This window comes from Ranitomeya imitator, chromosome 9, assembly GCF_032444005.1.
Source record: "Ranitomeya imitator isolate aRanImi1 chromosome 9, aRanImi1.pri, whole genome shotgun sequence".
Lineage (NCBI taxonomy): Eukaryota > Metazoa > Chordata > Amphibia > Anura > Dendrobatidae > Ranitomeya > Ranitomeya imitator.
In genome coordinates, this window is record NC_091290.1 from 26,477,036 (window position 1) to 26,498,435 (window position 21,400).

At 45.1% G+C, this 21,400-nt stretch overlaps 1 protein-coding gene and 1 non-coding gene across 3 annotated transcripts in view; both read left to right on the top strand.

The window, feature by feature from the left end:
- The window catches only part of EIF4G2 (eukaryotic translation initiation factor 4 gamma 2), a 30,825-nt gene extending 12,183 nt beyond the window's left edge, over positions 1-18,642 (top strand). The window contains exons 2-22 of one of the 2 annotated variants that reach the window (XM_069740472.1): positions 326-442; positions 2,333-2,395; positions 5,586-5,823; positions 7,163-7,324; positions 7,829-7,931; positions 9,424-9,555; positions 9,690-9,756; positions 9,849-10,000; positions 10,776-10,886; positions 10,978-11,061; positions 11,178-11,276; positions 11,386-11,527; positions 11,603-11,766; positions 12,791-12,895; positions 13,208-13,423; positions 14,775-14,990; positions 15,077-15,335; positions 15,741-15,945; positions 16,061-16,269; positions 16,360-16,481; positions 17,682-18,642. In XM_069740472.1, the coding sequence (XP_069596573.1) occupies positions 5,744-5,823; positions 7,163-7,324; positions 7,829-7,931; positions 9,424-9,555; positions 9,690-9,756; positions 9,849-10,000; positions 10,776-10,886; positions 10,978-11,061; positions 11,178-11,276; positions 11,386-11,527; positions 11,603-11,766; positions 12,791-12,895; positions 13,208-13,423; positions 14,775-14,990; positions 15,077-15,335; positions 15,741-15,945; positions 16,061-16,269; positions 16,360-16,481; positions 17,682-17,747 (2,694 nt within the window). In that variant the 5' untranslated portion in view covers positions 326-442; positions 2,333-2,395; positions 5,586-5,743 and the 3' untranslated portion in view covers positions 17,748-18,642. The remainder of the gene's footprint in view (positions 1-325; positions 443-2,332; positions 2,396-5,585; positions 5,824-7,162; positions 7,325-7,828; positions 7,932-9,423; positions 9,556-9,689; positions 9,757-9,848; positions 10,001-10,775; positions 10,887-10,977; positions 11,062-11,177; positions 11,277-11,385; positions 11,528-11,602; positions 11,767-12,790; positions 12,896-13,207; positions 13,424-14,774; positions 14,991-15,076; positions 15,336-15,740; positions 15,946-16,060; positions 16,270-16,359; positions 16,482-17,681) is intronic. The other variant, XM_069740473.1, reaches the window with a different exon arrangement.
- Positions 12,927-13,108, top strand: LOC138649897 (small nucleolar RNA SNORD97). The gene has a single exon (XR_011315402.1). It is a non-coding gene; the product is annotated as a small nucleolar RNA SNORD97 (small nucleolar RNA).
- Positions 18,643-21,400: the final 2,758 nt, after the last annotated feature.

A 21,400-nucleotide genomic window follows, 5' to 3' on the forward strand; every position in this document is an offset into this window, starting at 1 on the left:
GTGTGTCTCATCCGATCAATGAATGCTGCAGTTGTGGCTTGTCCCAACCTGCATGGCTGATAACAGAGAGAAATAGATGCTGCCAGTTTCAACAAATGTTAAATCATTGGTTTTCTGTTTCTAGTGCAATATTGAAACATGTTCCAAGAAGAACCTTTCAGTCAGGACCACCTCCATCTAGGGGCCGATCAGAATCTGCTGCTTTGGGGGGAGTCCTGAGCTTAAGGAATTGCCTGTGATATGCATATGATCTGATGGGGCGTGTAGTAAGTCTTTGGCGACATGATCGGTCATTTGTTCATTTCCCCTTTGTTTTGTCTTTCAGCGTGTGTCCCCCTCCCCGCCCTGCCCATTGAGTATTTATTCTTTTTTTGAACATTCTTTGTTATCAAGCCGCCAAAGTGGAGAGTGCGATCGCAGAAGGGGGTGCTTCTCGTTTCAGGTAGGTCACTGACTGCACCAACTAATGCCCCAGTGTGGAGGTGGGGGTTATAAAGGTGTGTGGAGTGCCCCAGTGTGGCGGTGGGGAAGGAGGTATAAAAGCCTGCGGTGGTGGAGTGCCCCACTGTGGTGGTGGGGAAGAAAGTATAAAACTCTGCGGTGGTGGAGTGCCCCAGTGTGGCGGTGGGGAAGGAGGTATAAAAGCCTGCGGTGGTGGAGTGCCCCACTGTGGTGGTGGGGAAGAAAGTATAAAACTCTGCGGTGGTGGAGTGCCCCAGTGTGGCAGTGGGGAAGGAGGTATAAAAGTCTGCGGTGGTGGAGTGCCCCAGTGTGGCGGTGAGGAAGGAGGTATAAAAGTCTGCGGGGGAGTGACCCAGTGTGGCGGTGGGGAAGGAGGTATAAAAGTCTGCGGTGGTGGAGTGCCCCAGTGTGGCGGTGAGGAAGGAGGTATAAAAGTCTGCGGGGGAGTGACCCAGTGTGGTGGTGAGGAAGGAGGTATAAAACTCTGCGGTGGTGGAGTGCCCCAGTGTGGCGGTGAGGAAGGAGGTATAAAAGTCTGCGGTGGAGTGCCCCAGTGTGGTGGTGAGGAAGGAGGTATAAAAGTCTGTGGTGGAGTGCCCCAGTGTGGTGGTGAGGAAGGAGGTATAAAAGTCTGTGGTGGAGTGCCCCAGTGTGGTGGTGAGGAAGGAGGTATAAAACTCTGCGCTGGTGGAGTGCCCCAGTGTGGTGGTGAGGAAGGAGGTATAAAAGTCTGCGGGGGAGTGACCCAGTGTGGTGGTGAGGAAGGAGGTATAAAAGTCTGCGGGGGAGTGACCCAGTGTGGTGGTGAGGAAGGAGGTATAAAAGTCTGCGCTGGTGGAGTGCCCCAGTGTGGCGGTGAGGAAGGAGGTATAAAAGTCTGTGGTGGAGTGCCCCAGTGTGGTGGTGAGGAAGGAGGTATAAAAGTCTGCGCTGGTGGAGTGCCCCAGTGTGGCGGTGAGGAAGGAGGTATAAAAGTCTGCGGTGGAGTGCCCCAGTGTGGTGGTGAGGAAGGAGGTATAAAAGTCTGTGGTGGAGTGCCCCAGTGTGGTGGTGAGGAAGGAGGTATAAAACTCTGCGCTGGTGGAGTGCCCCAGTGTGGTGGTGAGGAAGGAGGTATAAAACTCTGCGCTGGTGGAGTGCCCCAGTGTGGTGGTGAGGAAGGAGGTATAAAAGTCTGCGGGGGAGTGACCCAGTGTGGTGGTGAGGAAGGAGGTATAAAAGTCTGCGGGGGAGTGACCCAGTGTGGTGGTGAGGAAGGAGGTATAAAAGTCTGCGCTGGTGGAGTGCCCCAGTGTGGCGGTGAGGAAGGAGGTATAAAAGTCTGTGGTGGAGTGCCCCAGTGTGGTGGTGAGGAAGGAGGTATAAAAGTCTGCGCTGGTGGAGTGCCCCAGTGTGGCGGTGAGGAAGGAGGTATAAAAGTCTGCGGTGGAGTGCCCCAGTGTGGTGGTGAGGAAGGAGGTATAAAAGTCTGTGGTGGAGTGCCCCAGTGTGGTGGTGAGGAAGGAGGTATAAAACTCTGCGCTGGTGGAGTGCCCCAGTGTGGTGGTGAGGAAGGAGGTATAAAAGTCTGCGCTGGTGGAGTGCCCCAGTGTGGCGGTGAGGAAGGAGGTATAAAAGTCTGCGCTGGTAGAGTGCCCTACTGTGGCGGTGAGGAAGGAGGTATAAAACTCTGCGGTGGTGGAGTGCCCTACTGTGGCGGTGGGGAAGGAGGTATAAAAGTCTGCGGTGCTGGAGTGCCCCAGTGTGGTGGTGGGGAAGGAGGTATAAAAGTCTGCGGTGGTGGAGTGCCCTACTGTGGTGGGGTATAAGTCTGCGGTGGAGTGACTCCTGCTGGGTCTTGTGGTGTAACTCTCGCTCTTTCTCATTGCAGTGCTTCGTCGGGTGGAGGAGGTAGGGGTGCCTCTCAGCACTATCCCAAAACTGTCGGCAACAGGTAGGTGTCTGTCCAGCAATTAAGGATGAGGATTGTTGGCAACACATCTCGGTGAACCTGTCGTGCTGTACATCCGGTGACCTTATAAAGCATAGTGACGCACTGACTCCGAACCTACTGATGATTGACGTCTTGCTGGCAGGGTCACTGTCAGAGGTGACTGTCAATAACTGGGATGCCTGTGAAGAAATTAGTAGATTACACAAATTCTCTGTAGCTGGGGATCTGCTCTATTGTTTCCCGCATGTACATCGCGACATGTCGACAGGAGGGATTGCACATGTTGGGTTTGTAGAAACTTTAGGTGCAGATTTTTCAAGTCAGTCAGAAGTGGATCCGGCAGGACAGAGCCCGTCGCCCTTGTGCTTCCACTTCTGCCTTGGCTTTAAGAAACTGCACTTAAGGGTGAATTCGCACGTTGCAGATTCTGTTGCTGAATTTTTGGTGGGAATATCGCCTGTATATTTATGTATTAAATGTGAAATTGGTTAATGTCTGAGCAGATAGTCCGTAGTACGGGTGCACGTCACATTCTGTATTATGACCGCAACTTTCAAACCCCTCCGGGTGATCCCATGGGAATCTAAATTTGGTTAACCCCTTAAGTGTTGTCTAGTGCCGCTTCGGGGGGGGTGGGGGGGGGTGGTGGTGATGTGAGCTGCACTAAAGTCGCGGCTGCTCTTTTATAAAAGCACTAAACTTGTGTACTGCCAACCTGTTTCGCAGCAACTTGCAGATATTGTGCGCCATCTAAATTCCCCCATCAAGCATGAATCTGCATACAAGTATATAGGGGGGACATGGCCCCCATCGAATCCTAATTATATATATATATATATATTTGGACACCTTCTCATTTAAAGATTTTTCTGTATTTTCATGACTGAAAATTGTACATTCACACTGAAGGCATCAAAACTATGAATTAACACGTGTGGAATTATATACTTAACAAAAAAGTGTGAAACTGAAATTATGTCTTATATTCTAGGTTCTTCAAAGTAGCCACCTTTTGCTTTGAGTGTGTTGCACACTCTCGGCATTCTCTTGATGAGCTTCAAGAGGTAGTCACCGGGAATGGTCTTCCAACAATCTTGAAGGAGTTCCCAGAGATGCTTAGCACTTGTTGGCCCTTTTGCCTTCACTCTGCGGTCCAGCTCACCCCAAACCATCTCGATTGGGTTCAGGTCTGGTGACTGTGGAGACCAGGTCATCTGGCGCAGCACCCCATCACTCTCCTTCTTGGTCAAATAGCCCTTACACAGCCTGGAGGTGTGTTTGGGGTCATTGTCCTGTTGAAAAATAAATGATGGTCCAACTAAACGCAAACCGGATGGAATAGCATGCCGCTGCAAGATGCTGTGGTAGCCATGCTGGTTCAGTATGCCTTCAATTTTGAATAAATCCCCAACAGTGTCACCAGCAAAGCACCCCCACACCATCACACCTCCTCCACCATGCTTCACGGTGGGAACCAGGCATGTAGAGTCCATCCGTTCACCTTTTCTGCGTCGCACAAAGACACGGTGGTTGGAACCAAATATCTCAAATTTGGACTCATCAGACCAAATCACAGATTTCCACTAGTCTAATGTCCATTCCTTGTGTTCTTTAGCCCAAACAAGTCTCTTTTGCTTGTTGCCTGTCCTTAGCAGTGGTTTCCTAGCAGCTATTTTACCATGACGGCCTGCTGCACAGTCTCCTCTTAACAGTTGTTGTAGAGATGTGTCTGCTGCTAGAACTCTGTGTGGCATTGACCTGGTCTCTAATCTGAGCTGCTGTTAACCTGTGATTTCTGAGGCTGGTGACTCGTATAAACTTATCCTCAGAAGCAGAGGTGACTCTTGGTCTTCCTTTCCTGGGGCGGTCCTCATGTGAGCAAGTTTCTTTGTAGCGCTTGATGGTTTGTGCAACTTTACTTGGGGACACTTTCAAAGTTTTCCCAATTTTTCGGACTGACTGACCTTCTTTTCTTAAAGTAATGATGGCCACTCGTTTTTCTTTACTTAGCTGCTTTTTTCTTGCCATAATACAAATTCTAACAGTCTATTCAGTAGGACTATCAGCTGTGTATCCACCAGACTTCTGCACAACACAACTGATGGTCCCAACCAAATTTATAAGGCAAGAAATCCCACTTATTAATCCTGACCGGGCACAACTGTGAAGTGGAAACAATTCCCGGTGACTACCTCTTGAAGCTGATCAAGAGAATGCCAAGAGTGTGCAAAGCGGTCATCAAAGCAAAAGGTGGCTACTTTGAAGAACCTAGAATATAAGACATATTTTCAGTTGTTTCACACTGTTTTGTTGTTTATATAATTCCACATGTGTTAATTCATAGTTTTGATGCCTTCAGTGTGAATTTACAATTTTCATATTCATGAAAATACAGAAAAATCTTTAAATAAAAAGGTGTCCAAACTTTTGGTCTGTACTGTACGTACATACATTTCTATGCACCATAACACCTGCCCAGCCAAGAACTCCAGACAGACACTGGAGGAGCTCGGCTGCGCTGTTTGTGTGCGCGCTCATCGCTGACTCCCACCTGCAGTACAGGACCAAGTGGCACCTGCAGACAGTGTGCTGCTCATTGCTGGCTCCCAACGATCGCTACGGCCGGGCGCTGCAGTGGTGCTGAGATGCCGATTTGAGTACAGGCAGTAGTACTCGCTATACAAATTAAAGGGGTGCACCCCAAAGCCCCCCCACACTTTTTCTTTAAAGGGAGTCTGTCTGCAGAGAATGACTCTTCAAACCAAGCACAGGTGCTTGATGTGGCCAGTTGGAGAGAAAACAGGTGGGAAGGGTGCTGAAGTATTTGGCCACACCAAGGGTGCACTGAACGCCTATGCTTGGTTTGAACAGTCACTCTGTGCTGGCAGTCCCTATAGTAGCTGTCATATTGCTCCCATAATGCAGACGCTGAGTGCACCCTTGCTGCAGCAGTTCTTGCATCCCACCAGGGTTTTGTAAGTTAGGATTTGATGTATTCATGGTGTTATGTTATTATGGTTGTTTCCATGTGATTAATGGCCACCTCGTAGTTTCCTGTGTCCTCACGACCTTTTAAGAGATAATGGGGGGGAGGCGGCTTGGGGTCCTGCTTTATCGTCTTTATAATCCAGATTGGCTGTGTACCTTGTCCCTCACTTTGGCTCTTTGTCCCACGTTTGATCGTTGGCAGGTGGACAGCTGTGAACTGCAGTGTATTGCCAGGATTTTGATTGGGTGACATTACCTGCCCAGAGAAGATCGTCTGAGAGGCCCAAACGTTCCCCCACGTCCCCCAGACTCTAACTCGCTGGTGTATTTCTTTAATACATCCGCGCGTCGTGCAGTTGCATGCAGCGCGCGTTAGTTGGAGCGGACTCCGCGGGTTGTGCGCCTGTAACGCACAGTGACTCAGCCTCGCGGAAACGCTGGTGTGTATACTTCTATACGGTGAAGGAAGACCCCCCCTCTACCTCCTCAGTGCTGTCATCTCTGCTACTTAAGTTAATGGGCTGCATTCGGAGACCCCTGTAACGATGAATGAGCATGCATCTATACCCAGAGGGCGTCAGTTTACCTCTGCCTGTTATTGACTGTATACTTTGTAATGTGCCCGTCTTTAGGATTGTGCTCTGTAACCTACACACAATGTAAGGTCGGCGCCATTATACTGATTACAGTGATACCTGGTGATGAAATCTGTCTTGTGGTGGTTGTTGTTGTTTTAATCTTTATTTTCAATTTTGCGTTAAATATATGCTCGTGCCCCTGAGCGAGCGCACACAGGCCGCCCCGGAGCTCGAGCATATTAACTCAAAACTGAAAATAAAGATTACACAACAACCACAAGACAGATTTCATCACCCAGGTATCATTTTAATCAGTATAATGGCGCCGACCTGACACGGTTTGTGGGTTACTTGTGCACAATCCTGCTGACAGGGGCACTTTACGATTTGCAGAAAATTAAAATCTAATATTTTCTAATATACTGTATTAAGCCCGTGTGCCTACATTTTCTCACAGTAGAGGGCTTGTTGCAATGTTATCCAATTTACTGACTGTAATAAGCTTCCACAGACCTTGGAGGAAATGCTGCGTATTTATTGCTGCTCCGTGGTCTTGCTCCACAAGCGGGTTTTCGCACTAGTCTCCCATGATAGCCTGTGTTTTTTTTTTTTGTTTTGTTTTGTTTTATTTTATTTTTTTTTTACGGTTTGCATTACAGCCCGACCCAAGCTAACAACGTTGTGCATGTCTGAGGCTTATCCGCTTGCCTTGCAGAGCATTGCTCCAGGCTAGGGGGTGCTCCAGCTGTTCAGGAGTATCCACTCCTAATACCCCCTCTCTGGATACGCTGGGAATCGTAGTTTCACAAGTTAGTCCCAAAGCACACGCTTGGCTTATAAGACCCCCTCGGACCAATGCATTGAAACAACCCCTCCGCTGTGACAATAGTAAGCAAGGATGGGGCTTTCAATGTCCGAATTTATACAGATACAAATTGCTTACAGCAAGCAGTGATCTTGAATCCTGCTTCCTATTTGAATTGAGACGTTCAGCACCCCGTCCCATTCGTCTCCTATAATGTCCGTTTAGTGCGAGGACAGTGACAATCGGCCGCTCGCTCAGGGAGCACAGGCGACCTCATTAGAGGATCCGTGCATTACTGCCGTTCATTTGTGCAAGGTGGAATGGAGACATTGCAATAATGGGACTGAATTTTGGAACTTTTTTTTTTTTTTTTTTTTTTTCCTCTCTCTCCTGCAGCGAGTACCTGGGGAAAACCCCAGGGCCTGGCGTTCAAAGATGGATTCCTTCACGAAGCACTAGACGAGATGTTAACTCCACAAGTAACTCCGCCAACAACACTGCGCACACCTCCGCAAGTGAAAAAGAACGGCACGATGCAATCTTTAGGAAAGTAAGAGGGTAAGTGAGCGAGACCCCAATATAGGGCGGGGGTGAAAACTCCGGTGCTAGAAGTGAGTTATTTAAGGTCTAATATGCACAAGTTCTTCTGTGGAGCGCTCCTCGCTGAACATCGAGACCCTCTTCCCTGACACAGTGGAGCCCATTATATAACCCCTCACACAGGAAAGCTGCTTTCCTACTAGCGGCCGATGGAATCGTCTGGTCATGTGCTGCTCCCTCAGTAATCATTGTGTGGAAAGCTGCATTAAAAAAAGTCTGACCCCCTTTAAGATGGCCAGACATATGACGAAAATAGGCCAACGATTGGGCCAGTTTCCATGAATGTTATTACAGGCGATCGATGGGGGTCCGAGCTGATGGGACCCACTGATGTCCATGAATATAAGCCGAATATTGTTAGTGGTATTGGGATTTTCTAGATGTGAATGAGTTAATAGACGAACAATGCTGATACTGGGACCCCCGCTGCCATTCTATTAACTTTTTTTTTTTCTCCTCCAGCATCTTAAACAAGCTTGCTCCTGAGAAGTTTGACAAGCTATGCCTTGAGCTCCTCAATGTGGGTGTAGATTCCAAACTCATCCTCAAAGGAGTCATACTGCTTGTAAGTAAGACCTAAGGGGGCAGATACTTTGTGTCGCACACAGTGTTCACACGCATCGGTCAATGCTCCTGCTGCCAGAAGATGTGTGGAATAGCGTTTCTTTAAAGGCTTTCAGATCTTGTGCTCTGTTATCACCTTCAATCTTACTGAACTGATATCAAAACTGATCATAATCCCCAATTTATTTATTTTTATTTGCACCCCGATTTGGTTTGGGTTTCCCAAATAATAATAATCTTCTTTATTTTTATATAGCGCTAACCTATTCCGCAGCGCTTTACAGTTTGCACACATTATCATCACTGTCCCCATTGGGGCTCACAATCTAAATTCCCTATCAGTATGTCTTTGGAATGTGGGAGGAAACCCACGCAAACACGGGGAGAACATACAAACTCCTTGCAGATGTTGTCTAAGGTGGGATTAGAACCCAGGACTCCAGCACTGCAAGGCTACAGTGCTAACCACTGAGCCACCGTGCTGCCCATGCATTTCAGGAATAACCTTTATCCCCCATCTTCAGTTTAAAGCAAAACAAAAATTGATTTCCTCGCCCTCCCTGGGTTCAGCGCAGAGTTTCTGCCTCTGTTTTATGGTCTAAATTGCTGAAGTCAGTGACAGTGCTGGATTTGGGGTCAGTGAGTAAAGCCGTGAGCACATTTTGCTTTTAACAGAAAAAACTGCAGCTGTGGATGCTAAGGCCTTTTTAATGCCATCAGACATCATGATGTGCTGTGCACCATCTGATATGTATAGGGTTGGGATTGGGGGTATTCATACCTCCCCAGATATTTAGGTGCCGGATTCCTCTGCTCTCCCCTCTGTTTAGCATTCATGTGTATGGGGTAGTTGGGGTATGACTTCTGTCCGCAGGGACACTTATACGACTATTGTATTTAAAGGTACCTTCACACATAACGATATCGTTGCTTTTTGTGACGTAGCAATGATATCGTTAAGGAAATCGTTCTGTGTGACAGCGACCAACGATCAGGCCCCTGCTGGGAGATCGTTGGTCGCTGAGGAAAGTCCAGAACTTTATTTCGTCGCTGGACTCCCTGCAGACATCGCTGGATCGGCGTGTGTGACACCGATCCAGCGATGTCTTCACTGGTAACCAGGGTAAACATCGGGTTACTAAGCGCAGGGCCGCGCTTAGTAACCCGATGTTTACCCTGGTTACCCGGGGACCTCGGGATCGTTGGTCGCTGGAGAGCGGTCTGTGTGACAGCTCTCCAGCGACCAAACAGCGACGCTGCAGCGATCGACATCGTTGTCTGTATCGCTACAGCGTCGCTGAGTGTGAAGGTACCTTTAGTCTGATGCTTAGAAATCAGCCTTGTATAAACTAATTTTCTCGTGTTAATGAGCCACTGGACACTTGGAATAATGAATCTTATTTATGGTGTTGTGGAATAAGATGTAAAAAAAAAGAAAAAAAGTGCACAGATTAATCCTGCTCTTTACTAATGCATGATCTTTGTCTTCTCAGATTGTAGACAAAGCCCTCGAAGAGCCAAAGTACAGCTCACTCTACGCTCAGCTATGTCTGCGATTAGCAGAAGATGCACCAAACTTTGACGGCCCACCAACCGAGGGTCAACCAGGGCAGAAGCAAAGCACAGTGAGTGTGGTCTCCTATCAATCCATAGCCTCGCTTATCGGTTTCATTGTTGTTTTCATGTGTTTTTTTTTTTTTTTTTTTATACTTTCTATCAACTACAAACCACACGGTGCTTGTTTTTAATTTTTCCTCAGACGTTTAGACGCCTCCTAATTTCAAAACTTCAAGATGAGTTTGAGAACAGATCGAAAAATGTTGATTGTAAGTGTGCAGCGTGTCCATGGCTCTTTGGAGGAAAGTTCTCTTCATGTGTCTGTAACGTGGTGTCCGTCTTTTGTTTGTGTTTTCTGCAGTATATGACAAAAGAGACAGCCCCCTCCTCCCTGAGGAAGAGGAACAAAGAGCTATTGCCAAAATCAAGATGCTGGGAAACATCAAGTTTATTGGGGAGCTTGGCAAGCTTGACCTTATTCATGAATCTATCCTTCATAAGTGCATCAAAACAGTAAGTATGGGGACACTGCAAAATCTTCAGCTCATGTACCTTACACTAAAATAGGGCTAATGATTAAATCCATAGGCTGGTGACCTAACAGGTCCAAGACGTTATGTCTGGACTGCTTTGGGGCCTTTAACAGACCTGACGCCTTGGGGAAAATGCTATTAATCTTCTTGTCAGTAGTGTTACAATGCTGCCTGGCCGCCTTTTAGAAAGTGCAGCTACCGCGAGATCTTCTTTCTTTCTGGAACCTGTCGGCTTTCAGTCATGCACAGATCGACCACAGGCACCGCTTGCTATGCTCTAAGCTTGGCCTGTCACTTGGATAGCCAGCTCTTCGCAAATGCACTGTTGAGCAAGCGTTCAAACTCCAAGGGTCCAGTATAGTGAGCGATGACTGTAGCTGCTCTGTGCCCGACCACATGACTGAAAGCCAGCGGCTCCCAGGAGGAAAGAAATGAGTTTGTTTTTCTCCCAGTAGCCGCTCTTTCTGTAAGGTGGCCAGGCAGCATTGGCATGCAGATTAACACTATATCTGTAGGTAAATGGCATTTTCCAAGTTTCCTAAGGCTCAATGAGGACTCGCCCACATTGGGCAGTACCTAATATGAGCCTTTAATATATCAGCATGGAGAGTGTGTGTGTATTTGTCGCATGCATTCACTATAACTGCACTTCAAAGCCCCCTATAGGTTGCTTTGTACCCTATAGTCTATGATTTCAGACTAGTGTGTGTGAACCTTTTTTAGTCTATTCACGTTGTACGATTTACATTCATTAGCTTTTGGAAAAGAAGAAGAGAGTCCAACTTAAGGACATGGGAGAGGATTTGGAGTGTCTCTGTCAGATAATGAGGACTGTGGGGCCTAGATTAGACCATGAAAAAGCCAAGGTATGTATATGATCATTTATATATGGTCACCATCGCTGTAAACCTTCAAGAATACTGTGACCACTTGGTTTTTGTTTTTTCTTCCCTCTAGTCCTTAATGGATCAGTACTTTGCCCGGATGTGCGCCTTGAAGTCTTGTAAGGATTTGCCAGCAAGGATTCGTTTCCTGCTGCAAGTAAGTGTGTTTTTCATGAATTTGTGTTCAGCATCATAGCCAATTTCCTAGAAGATTTGCACTTCTTGATTCATATTTTAGGGCTCCTGCCTATAAAATATTTTTGTCTTTTGTAGGATACTGTGGAGTTGCGAGAAAACGGTTGGGTTCCTCGCAAAGCTTTCATTGACAATGGACCAAAGACTATCACACAAATCCGCCAAGATGCAGTGAAAGTAAGTGATTCGAGCAGAACCTTTTTGGTTCCGTGATCGGTCACAAGTACAAGGATATCTTATTTTAACCCTGTGAGATCTGTCACATCAATGCTGTTCTTTCCCATAGGATCTAGGAGTCTTTATTCCTGCTCCTATGTCGCAAGGAATGCGTACTGACTTCTTTTTGGAAGGACCATTCATGCCACCAAGAATGAAGCTTGACCGGGACCCTCTTGGAGGACTTGCTGACATGTTTAGGCAAATGCCAGGTGGGGGTGTTCTGCTTTGGGAATTCCTAACTATTCTTACCTGATTTTTGTACTGACGACAGCATGTTTCTTCAGGCAGCGGAATAGGCACTGGTCCTGGAGTTATACAGGACAGGTTCTCTCCAACCTTAGGACGTCATCGCTCAAATCAGCTGTTCAATGGGCATGGTGGGCACATCATACCTCCTGTACAGTCCCAGTTTGGTGAAATTGGAGGAAAAACGTTCATGAAAAGCCAGGTAAGGTTTTGATGCCAATTCTAACTAGGCTTCTATGGTGCCTTGTAAGAGTATCCAGTCTGATGCAGAACACAAAGGGGCCAACAAACTTGGCAACTTAATAGTTTTGGGCTACTATTTCATGTTTCGACTACTGGAAAAAGCACCAGGTTTGCCGTAATAGTCAGTATCTCCTGTGGTTTTTTTTTTTGTTTTTTTTTTAATGGCAGTCCTAAAGCGTTAAGGTACCATCACACATAACGATATCGTTGCTTTTTGTGACGTAGGAAATCGTGGTGTGACAGCGACCAACGATCAGGCCCCTGCTGGGAGATCGTTGGTCGCTGAGGAAAGTCCAGAACTTTATTTCGTTGCTAAACTTCCCGCTGACATCGCTGGATCGGCGTGTGTGACACCGAACCAGCGATGTCTTCACTGGTAACCAGGGTCAACATCGGGCTACTAAGCGCAGGGCCGCGCTTAGTAACCCGATGTTTACCCTGGTTACCAGCGTAAACGTTAAAAAAACAAACACTACATACTTGCCTTCAGCTGTCTGTCCTCCGGCGCTGTGCTTCTCTGCACTCCTCCTGTGTCAGCGCCAGCCAGCTAGAAAGCAGAGCGGTGACGTCACCGCTCTGCTTTCTGGCTGACCGGCGCTGACAGTGCAGAGAAGCAGAGCGCCGGAGGACAGACAGCTGAAGGTAAGTATGTGGTGGTTGTTTTTTTAATGTTTACTCTGGTAACCAGGGTAAACATCGGGTTACTAAGCGCGGCCCTGCGCTTAGTAACCCGTTGTTTACCCTGGTTACCGGGGACCTCGGGATCGTTGGTCGCTGGAGAGCTGTCTGTGTGACAGCTCTCCAGCGACCAAACAGCGATGCTGCAGCGATCGACATCGTTGTCGGTATCGCTGCAGCGTCGCTTAGTGTGACTGTACCTTAAAAGTTGCATGGTCAAGATTGTATCTTCCTACTTAATTGTGCATATTAATATAATATATAAAAATTTTAATAAATATATTTTTTTTGTTTTGCTTTTAAAGGGACAAGGTCCTTTGTATCAGAGTCAGGGGCTCTTATCGCAGCAAGGACAGTCCAAAGATATGCCTCCTCGGTTCATTAAAAAAGGACAGCTTAATGCAGATGAGGTACGTATCCCCGACAATGGGGGAGATGATTATGCCCGATGATTAAGAAAAGACGCGTTATTACGAGGACAGAAACTGGCATCTCCTCTTTTACCCCCCCTCATCTTTTTCTTACTTTCTAACTTCCTGCCCCTTCACCCTAATCTTCACAGCTATCTCCTTTTTCTGGAGTATCCAGTGTCCTTTGAGCAAGATTATGAGATATGAGGGCATTCTTACCATTCAGTAATTGAAATGTGTGGGTTTTGTTTAAAGGGTAATTTTATCATTTCTGACCATCCCCCTCCAAAAAAAAAAAAAATTGCTTTCCAGATCAGCTTGAGACCGGCTCAGTCTTTCCTAATGAATAAAAACCAAGTGCCAAAGCTTCCGCCTCAGATAAGCATTATGCCCCCTCGCACGCAAACGCCACCTATGGGACAGACTCCTCAGCTTGGCCTGAAAACCAATCCACCACCCATCCAAGAGAAGCCTGCCAAGAGCGTGAAGAAGCCTCCACCATCGAAAGAAGAGCTGCTTAAACTGACTGTAAGTGACTGGAGTCGGGCTGTTGGTGTGTAGAGCATTTCTAGCAAAAAGTTGGTCAAGTTGAAGCCAAAAACTGAAACTATTGGGTGCTGGCGACCCCACCGATGGCTAGAAAGCAAGCAGTGTGGCACATGGTGATTGACACTCCCTCCAATAGTAGGTTGGGAGATGTCCGGGTCTCAGAATAGTTAATTATGCAAATTCTCTTAAGAAAGGAAGAGAGCTAGAACTCTAGTGCCACCTATTGGAAGGTAGCAATCCTACAACATTGACTTTTAGGACTGCTACCTTCCAATAGGTGGCACTAAAGTTCTAGTTCTCTTCCTCTCTGAAGAGACAATTTGCATAATTAGCATATTACCCAGAGGAGCATTGCGGCTTTAAGTCTCCTCATCTCGGCATGCTTAGCATGTCGATCTCCGGAAGGAGAAACTATACTTCTTGGATTTCAGGATAGTTAGGCATAGTTCACACATTGCGTGTTTGCATTACATGCAGATTTCACACCGCACATATCACCAATGTGTCGATGAGATTAGTTAAAATTTACTCAGCTGCAGAAATTCTGCACCGAATGCTCCGTGTGAACATGGTCTTAAGGACACTCTAGAGATTAAGGAATTGTTGTATTCCTCTTACCAAGATCCTTTAATTTCGCCAACCTAAGAGGTCGCTTAAGGTCTTTACTCTCCACTTGAAGGAAATGTCAGCAGGCTTTTTTTGACTATTCTAAGAGCAGTATGATGTAGTGGCAGAGAGCCTGATTCCAGCGATGTCACTTAGTTTTTTGGGTGTAAGTAGTTGTGATGGCATCAGTATTCTCTGCTGCAGAGCTCGAATGCTGAGGCCTGTATAACCCCACCCACACCACTGATTGGCTGCTTTCTGCCTATGCAGTGTACACAGGAAGCTGCCAATCGTGTTGAATGTGTGGCTGGACCAGGAGGTTTGAGACAGCTAGTCCTTTAGTGATGATCTTCTGATAAAAACTCAGCCTAGTAAGTGACACATCGCTGGAATTGGGGTTTCTCCCTCTTCATTGGGGGAGACACAGGAAACCATGGGTGTATTCTGCTGCTACTAGGAGGTTGACACTATGCAAAGCTGGAATCGGGATTTCTGTCCCTACATCATGCTGCTCTGATGAAAGGAAATCTGTAAAAAAAAAATTTGAAGCGTTAAAATGTAATTTCAAGAGGGGTAATGCCCAGGTGCAGTAGGTCCCTTGGACCTCAAGAACCCCTTGCAGATGAGGTTACCAGTCCGATTGCCGTGCCCATGTTGTCACCATCTTTTTGCCATCCTTCGGAGTCTGACCTTTAATAGTCTGCATTTTATTTTATGCTGTCAGGAAGCATTTGTGACGGAGTACTTGAACAATGGGAATGCTGACGATGCCATAAACAGCGTGAAAGAAATGAGAGCGCCCAAACACTTCATCCCAGAAATGATCAGTAGGATCATCCTTCAATCACTAGATCGGTCCGATGAAGACAAGGATCGCGCGAGCTCTCTGATCGGGATCCTGCGGCAAGAAGGTGTGGCCACCAGTGACAACTTCATGCAGGTAAAGCGGGGCGTCCTGTTCAGGTCTGCCGAGACGCTGTGCTCCTGTCACTGACCACATCGTTTTTTTTTTTTTTTTTTTTACAGGCTTTTCTAAATGTGCTGGACCAATGCCCAAAACTGGAGGTGGACATACCCCTGGTGAAATCTTACCTGGCACAATTTGCAGCTCGGGCCATAATTGCTGACCTGGTGAGCATTTCTGAACTGGCTCAGCCCTTGGAGAATGGCACCCATTTTCCTTTGTTCCTACTCTGCCTTCAGCAACTGGCCAAGCTTAAAGATCGAGATTGGCTGACGGAGCTGTTCCAGCAGAGCAAAGTGAATATGCAGAAGATGTTACCGGGTGAGTGTGCTTGGCTGTGAAACTGCGGTACGGACCTACCACGGTTACGATTGCAAAATCTGTACGTGGCATGCCCTGAAAACTGCACGGTCTAAACAGAACCTTACCGGATATGCCATCATTGTCGAAAACTTGGGGGTCCTTCACTGATCCTGGGAACAAAGGAGTTGCAACTTCGGCTTATGTTCACTTTCCTCCGTACATTGCATGGGTCACCTGGCTGTGCCACAAGCTGTGTCATGTGAAGACACTTGCAGGGGTTTTCCAATTATTGTTCCTTTCACAGTGTATATCACAGCTGTGTCAGGGTGCCATCATTTTATAAAATGGTCACCCCCTTTTTAGTACTAATACATGATATGCCACAATGGTAGATGACTGATCCTTGTTTCTCCTTACCCCTAGAAATCGACCAGAACAAGGACCGCATGCTGGAGATCCTTGAAGGAAAGGGCTTGAGCTTCTTATTTCCTTTGATGAAACTGGAGAAAGAGTTGTTAAAACAAATCAAGATGGATCCGTCACCACAAACCATCTACAAGTGGATTAAGGATAACATTTCTCCTAAACTTCATGTAGATAAAGGATTTGTGAATATTTTGATGACCAGGTGAGTATCCTGAAAGAAAAGCGCGTGTTCACACGTAGCCGGGACCAAACATACGCCGATAAGTCTTTGTGAGTTGATCCCTTTTGACTTATTTTCCCTCTTTGCTTCCCTTCAGCTTTTTACAGTACATTTCTAATGATGTTTGCCCAATCGATGATGATGATCAGACGGCAGCGCCATCAAAGGAGCTGCTGGAGCAGGAGAAGCAGCTGCTGCTGTCTTTTAAACCGGTGATGCAGAAGTTCCTCCATGACCATGTGGAATTGCAAGTCAGTGCCCTCTATGCCCTTCAGGTGCACTGCTACGGTAAAAACTTCCCCAAAGGTACGGTCACCCCTCTCCTCGTCATACCTGCACTGTGGCTGCTGTCGTGCATCTCCTGCCTCCCTAACATGTGTTGTCTTGTGGTTTCAGGCATGTTACTGCGCTTCTTTGTCCATTTCTACGATATGGAGATTCTAGAAGAGGAAGCCTTTTTGGCATGGAAGGAAGACATCACACAGGAGTTTCCTGGGAAAGGAAAAGCTTTATTCCAGGTAAGATGGTAGCAGAACTTTTTGGTGGGGGAAATAAGTTGTAACTTTCGACAAACCCTGAACTTTTCACACAATCACATTTGCAGGTTGTGGACGTGAATGTCTCCTCACACTGATCTGCATAGATAACTGGTGTGGGCACATGAGTTTATTGTGGTTCATGAACTGGGCTGTTTTGTTTTTTTGTTTTTTCCACTTGGACCTGCACTAGCACATGGGCGAACACTGATCCATGTAAGGTCCATTGCAGACATGGACTGAAAATAAACTCATGAGTCCTTAGTCTACGGACTTCGGTTGTGTGTAGAGACCTATTAGCAATGCTCCATGGGGGGGAAACGTGCAAATTGGCACTGCTCTATAACTTTGGAAGGTAACCTTGGGGTATGTACATGTTCACTAATTGCAGCAGAAAATCTGCAAATTGTTGTGTTGGCAGGAAAAACCAGCATAACATTTCTCCTTCACTTTTCCCATTCATTAGTATGGGTGAAATCTGCAGCAAAAAAACACAGAACGAATTGACATGTAAGAAAAAAAATAAGCAACCTGTGCATGAGTGTTGAGGAACCTCATTCACGTTGCTGGTACTAGGAAATTCTTCAGGGTTTTGTGACCTCTTCACAAAAAAATAAAATTGCAATAAAACCAATTCGTATGCACAGACCCTTAATGGTATTAGTCTCTTAATTTGGCCCATGGCGGTCATGACAGTCTACAGGCACCCTGTGTTTTTGTTGGTATAATAAAGATTATATTATTTTGGTGAGGCATGAAGGGGTAAACTGCTACATCCAGTTGTAGAACACACCTGGGATTGTTGAGGATTTCCCCTGTAATGATGACATTGACCCCAGTTACAGGGTGCAAACATGATCATGGGGGCTGCAACGTAAATTGGCTTAGCGCCTCCTAGTTTGTATATACAATGCTTGTGCACTTGCAGCTGCAAGTTCATCTAGTAACTTTTATGCAAAATTACATGCAGCTGGATATTTTTTTGTTTTTGACACATTTTTAGAGATCGATCTCCTTACAACTTCCTTTACAGTGGTCGTCGATTGTAACTAATAGTGGAATGGCAGGTTCAAGTTTTGTGAAACTGCATAATATCTCCCACCAGTTATCCACATGTCAGGCCCGAGTCCTACTTGATTGATATATATCTTGTATATAATATATATATTTTTTCCTTTGCAGGTGAACCAGTGGCTGACATGGCTGGAGACGGCAGAAGAAGAAGAATCCGAGGAAGAGGCCGACTAAAGAACCAGCCAAAGCCTTAAACGTTGTGCAGACATACTGTTGCTATGATGTAAACTGCGTTTCTTTTGACCTAACCACTGCGAAAACACCATTCCGCTGTAACGTTTTGTTTTTATTAATTTTTTTTTTTCTTTTTTCGTTGCAATATCTAATGGAACGAGGCATGTCAACTAAGGATCCTTCTGCCTAAAAAACAAAACAGGTTTTTAAAGTGTAACGTCTTAATCAGTCAGCCATGCAATATTTTTTAGAGTATCTGTAATGTTTAGATCCGTGTATGATAAGCAGCATGCAATAATTACACCCCAAGTTCTCAACAGACGCTGGTCAATGGGAAGGACTCTGCTGCCAAAATTGAGAAGGAAAAAAAAAAAATAAAAAAGCAAAACCTGATTAGCAACACTGAATACTGTAGATGCACTTTGCTCAGTGATTACTTGAGTTGTTGCAATATTTGGTTGTTACAGTGAATCTATAACTGTAAATCGATGGTTGTTGCCGTATAGTATATATTGCCTGTATTTCTACCTCTAGTAATGGGCTTTTTTTTTTTTTTTTTTCTTTGTGCTAGATTTTAATATCTTCGAGCCTGGGCAAGTGCACAAATCTTTAAAAAATGTATAAAAAAAAAATCAAAAATAGAAAAAAATATCTAAGGAGAAAAAAAAAAAAAAGGAAAAAAAAAAATATATATATACACCTGGTTTACTTGCACAAATTCTGCTCCATTTTGAAAGATCGATCACTGCCCTGGAAAGCGATGCTTACAATGCTGAGGGGAGGAAAAAAAAAATGAATTGGTCCTCGTAGTACTGAAACTGAGTAATTTATCAAAACCTGTTCATGCCCTGATTTTATATACTTGTATCTATGAAATAAACATTGTGATACTTGACGTGTGTGACGGTATCTGCCTGAGAGCTGCCTCCTGCGGGGTTAAAAATTAAAATAAAGCTCTACACTTGGTAGTTGGAAAAACATGCTGCGGTCACATCCTGAGCTGCATTCATAATTCTGCTTGTTTGCAATATGTCACAGCCTGCGTGTATGCATAACCTGCCCTTGTACCATATCCTATAACTTAGATAACGTATTGCATTTTACTAGCAAAAAAACTGGCTGAACTGAATATCACATCGAGCTGTGACATTGTGAATGCAGCTCTGGAGGAGACATGAGCTTAGGCTGCTTTGTACACTGCAATGTCTCAGCTGAGCGGATAGTTGTTGAATATATTGCATTTTAGAGTCTACATTGCTTTTTTTTTTTTTTTTTTTTTTGTGTTCTCTAGTTGCAACCAGAGCTGTGTTTTTTAAAAAAAAAATCTGATTACTGTTGACAATCTGTCACAGTTGTGTTGATACTTTGCCCCTTCTGCGGAGGTCCTATAATCGAGTGAAATATATTGCATTTCCTTTTTGTTTTTAAGTCCTATCCAGAGCTGTATTCACAGTTCTGCTACTTATCATTATGACCATACCCTTGATGTAATGCTCCTGTATTACAGTAGGTCTGCGTCACTTATAAGTATAGTATGGCCTGACACACTTTGTCTGCCACAGCGGATAGTACACTGACTGAAGTCAGCAGAATTACAAATGCAGCTCTGGAGTACAGTTTTTTTTTTTTTTTTTTTTTTTTTTTTTTAAGCTCCTCTACATACGGGGGTACAGGACGTGACTTGTAACTAAATGAATTATGTAAATGTTACATTGTGGAGGAATGAATGTGTGGTTGTCATCTATACATGTAGTGATCTATGACTGTCTTACACCTGGAGACTGGAGGTGACGGAGTGTTTGCTGCTGATGGATCTACGTGTGCAGTGTTGTCGTGTTTTGTTTTTTGTTTTTAATACTTTAGATCTTATGTAAGAATCTTGTTATTAAAGTGCAATCCATTCATTTCTACTCCTTGTCCGCGCCCGTCTCTTCTTTTTGTACAATGTTTAGGAGGACTCTGCACAGGACTAGGTTTTGGGTCTTTACAGATGTAAATGATAAACTTTAGGCTGTGCCCACGTTGAGTTTTTGTCATGTTTTTCTGCTGCGGAAACGCTTAAAGCTCACAAAATGCATCCCATTAATTTTAATAGAATTCTGCAATTGCTGTTCCCATGCTGCATGTTTTTCTGCAGCGTAATCGCATTGCGTAAAAATATGCAGCATGTTCATTAATATTAAGGCGATTCTGCCACCATAGAGTTGTATAGGAAAACGCTTGGGGAAAAAACGCAACAAAAATGCTTGAAAACCGTGACAAAAATGCGTTTAAAATCCACAAACATTTTTCTTGGCAAAGGAAGTGTGGATTTGAAGCAGAAAAATCTGCTTCTATTCTGCAACGTGGGCACATAGCCTTAATGTCTAATGCATCTACAGTAAAGGAAGACTATAAAATGTTTGTCAAACCTTGGTGTCCAGTCATTATAAATCACTAGTGATGAGCGAACGTTCTTGGAAAAGGCGTTATCCGAGCGTGCTCAAAAAAGAAAGTCTCCAGCTTCAATGTCTCGTGGCTGTTCGACAGCTGTAACACATGCAAGGATTACCTGTTTTAGCTCCTGAGCTGCACTCCATGATCAGTACAAGATAAGTAAGGTACAGTATCGGACTAAGTTTGGAAACGTCTGTTCGTGCATTTGGTTTCTATTGGAATGTGCACCTCTGGATTCAGACTGAAGGCTGGAAAGCCACAAAGGGGTAGAAGTACAGAAACACATGTAGCAAACTCGAATGTGTTAAATCTTACTGGAAGTAGTGTGACGGCAGCCTTAGACTTTCTATCAGTATTTGGTCAGTATTTTACATCAGTATTTGTAAGCCAAAACCAGGAGTGGAACAAATAGAGGAAAACTATAATAGAAACATATGCACCATTTCTGTATTTATCACCCACTCCTGGTTTTGGCTTGCAAATACGGATGTAAAATACTGAACAAATACTGCTAGTGTGACGGCAGCCTAAAAGTCAGTATTGACCCTTTAATACCCTACTGCATTAGATCAAATAAATGCCACTTGAATCTGTTTGCAGAAACGTGTTTCAGTGGTGTTGCCCCGTACTCTGCAAAGCATGAGATCTGACTTGGTTGTATGAGAGGCCTCATGACTGATCTAGGGGGTCCCCCAGTTGGGCACTTAGCCTGGATGTGCTCTCGATCCTTCTCCTGTTGTAAAACAAATGATGGCCATACTAAAGGGGATGATGTTGCTGTAGTCGCCATGCTGGGTTATTGTTCCCTGAATTTTAAACCGTTTCACCTGTAAACCGCCATCACACCCTCACCTCCATGCTTCAGTAGACACCAGACATGCAGAATCAACCTGCTCTGCTTTCTATGTCTCAAAAACATGACTCGTAAAATGAGAAGAAAAAAAAAAGATTTTTGGTACTTGATGTGTGTGTATATGTAGATTTGTACTGACTCATTCTAGTGTTGCTTGGGCCAAACAAGTCTCTTCTTGATTGTGGTTTTAAGTAGTGATTTCTTTGCAGCATATAGGCCATAACCTTGCACCTCGAAGTCTTGGACAGTTGATGCTGAGATATGTCAGCATCATTTGTTAACTGGGATCATAGCAGTGTGTTTTTTTTTTTTTTTTGGTCTGGTAACTAATGAACTTATCCTCTGCAGCAGAGGTAATTCTTGG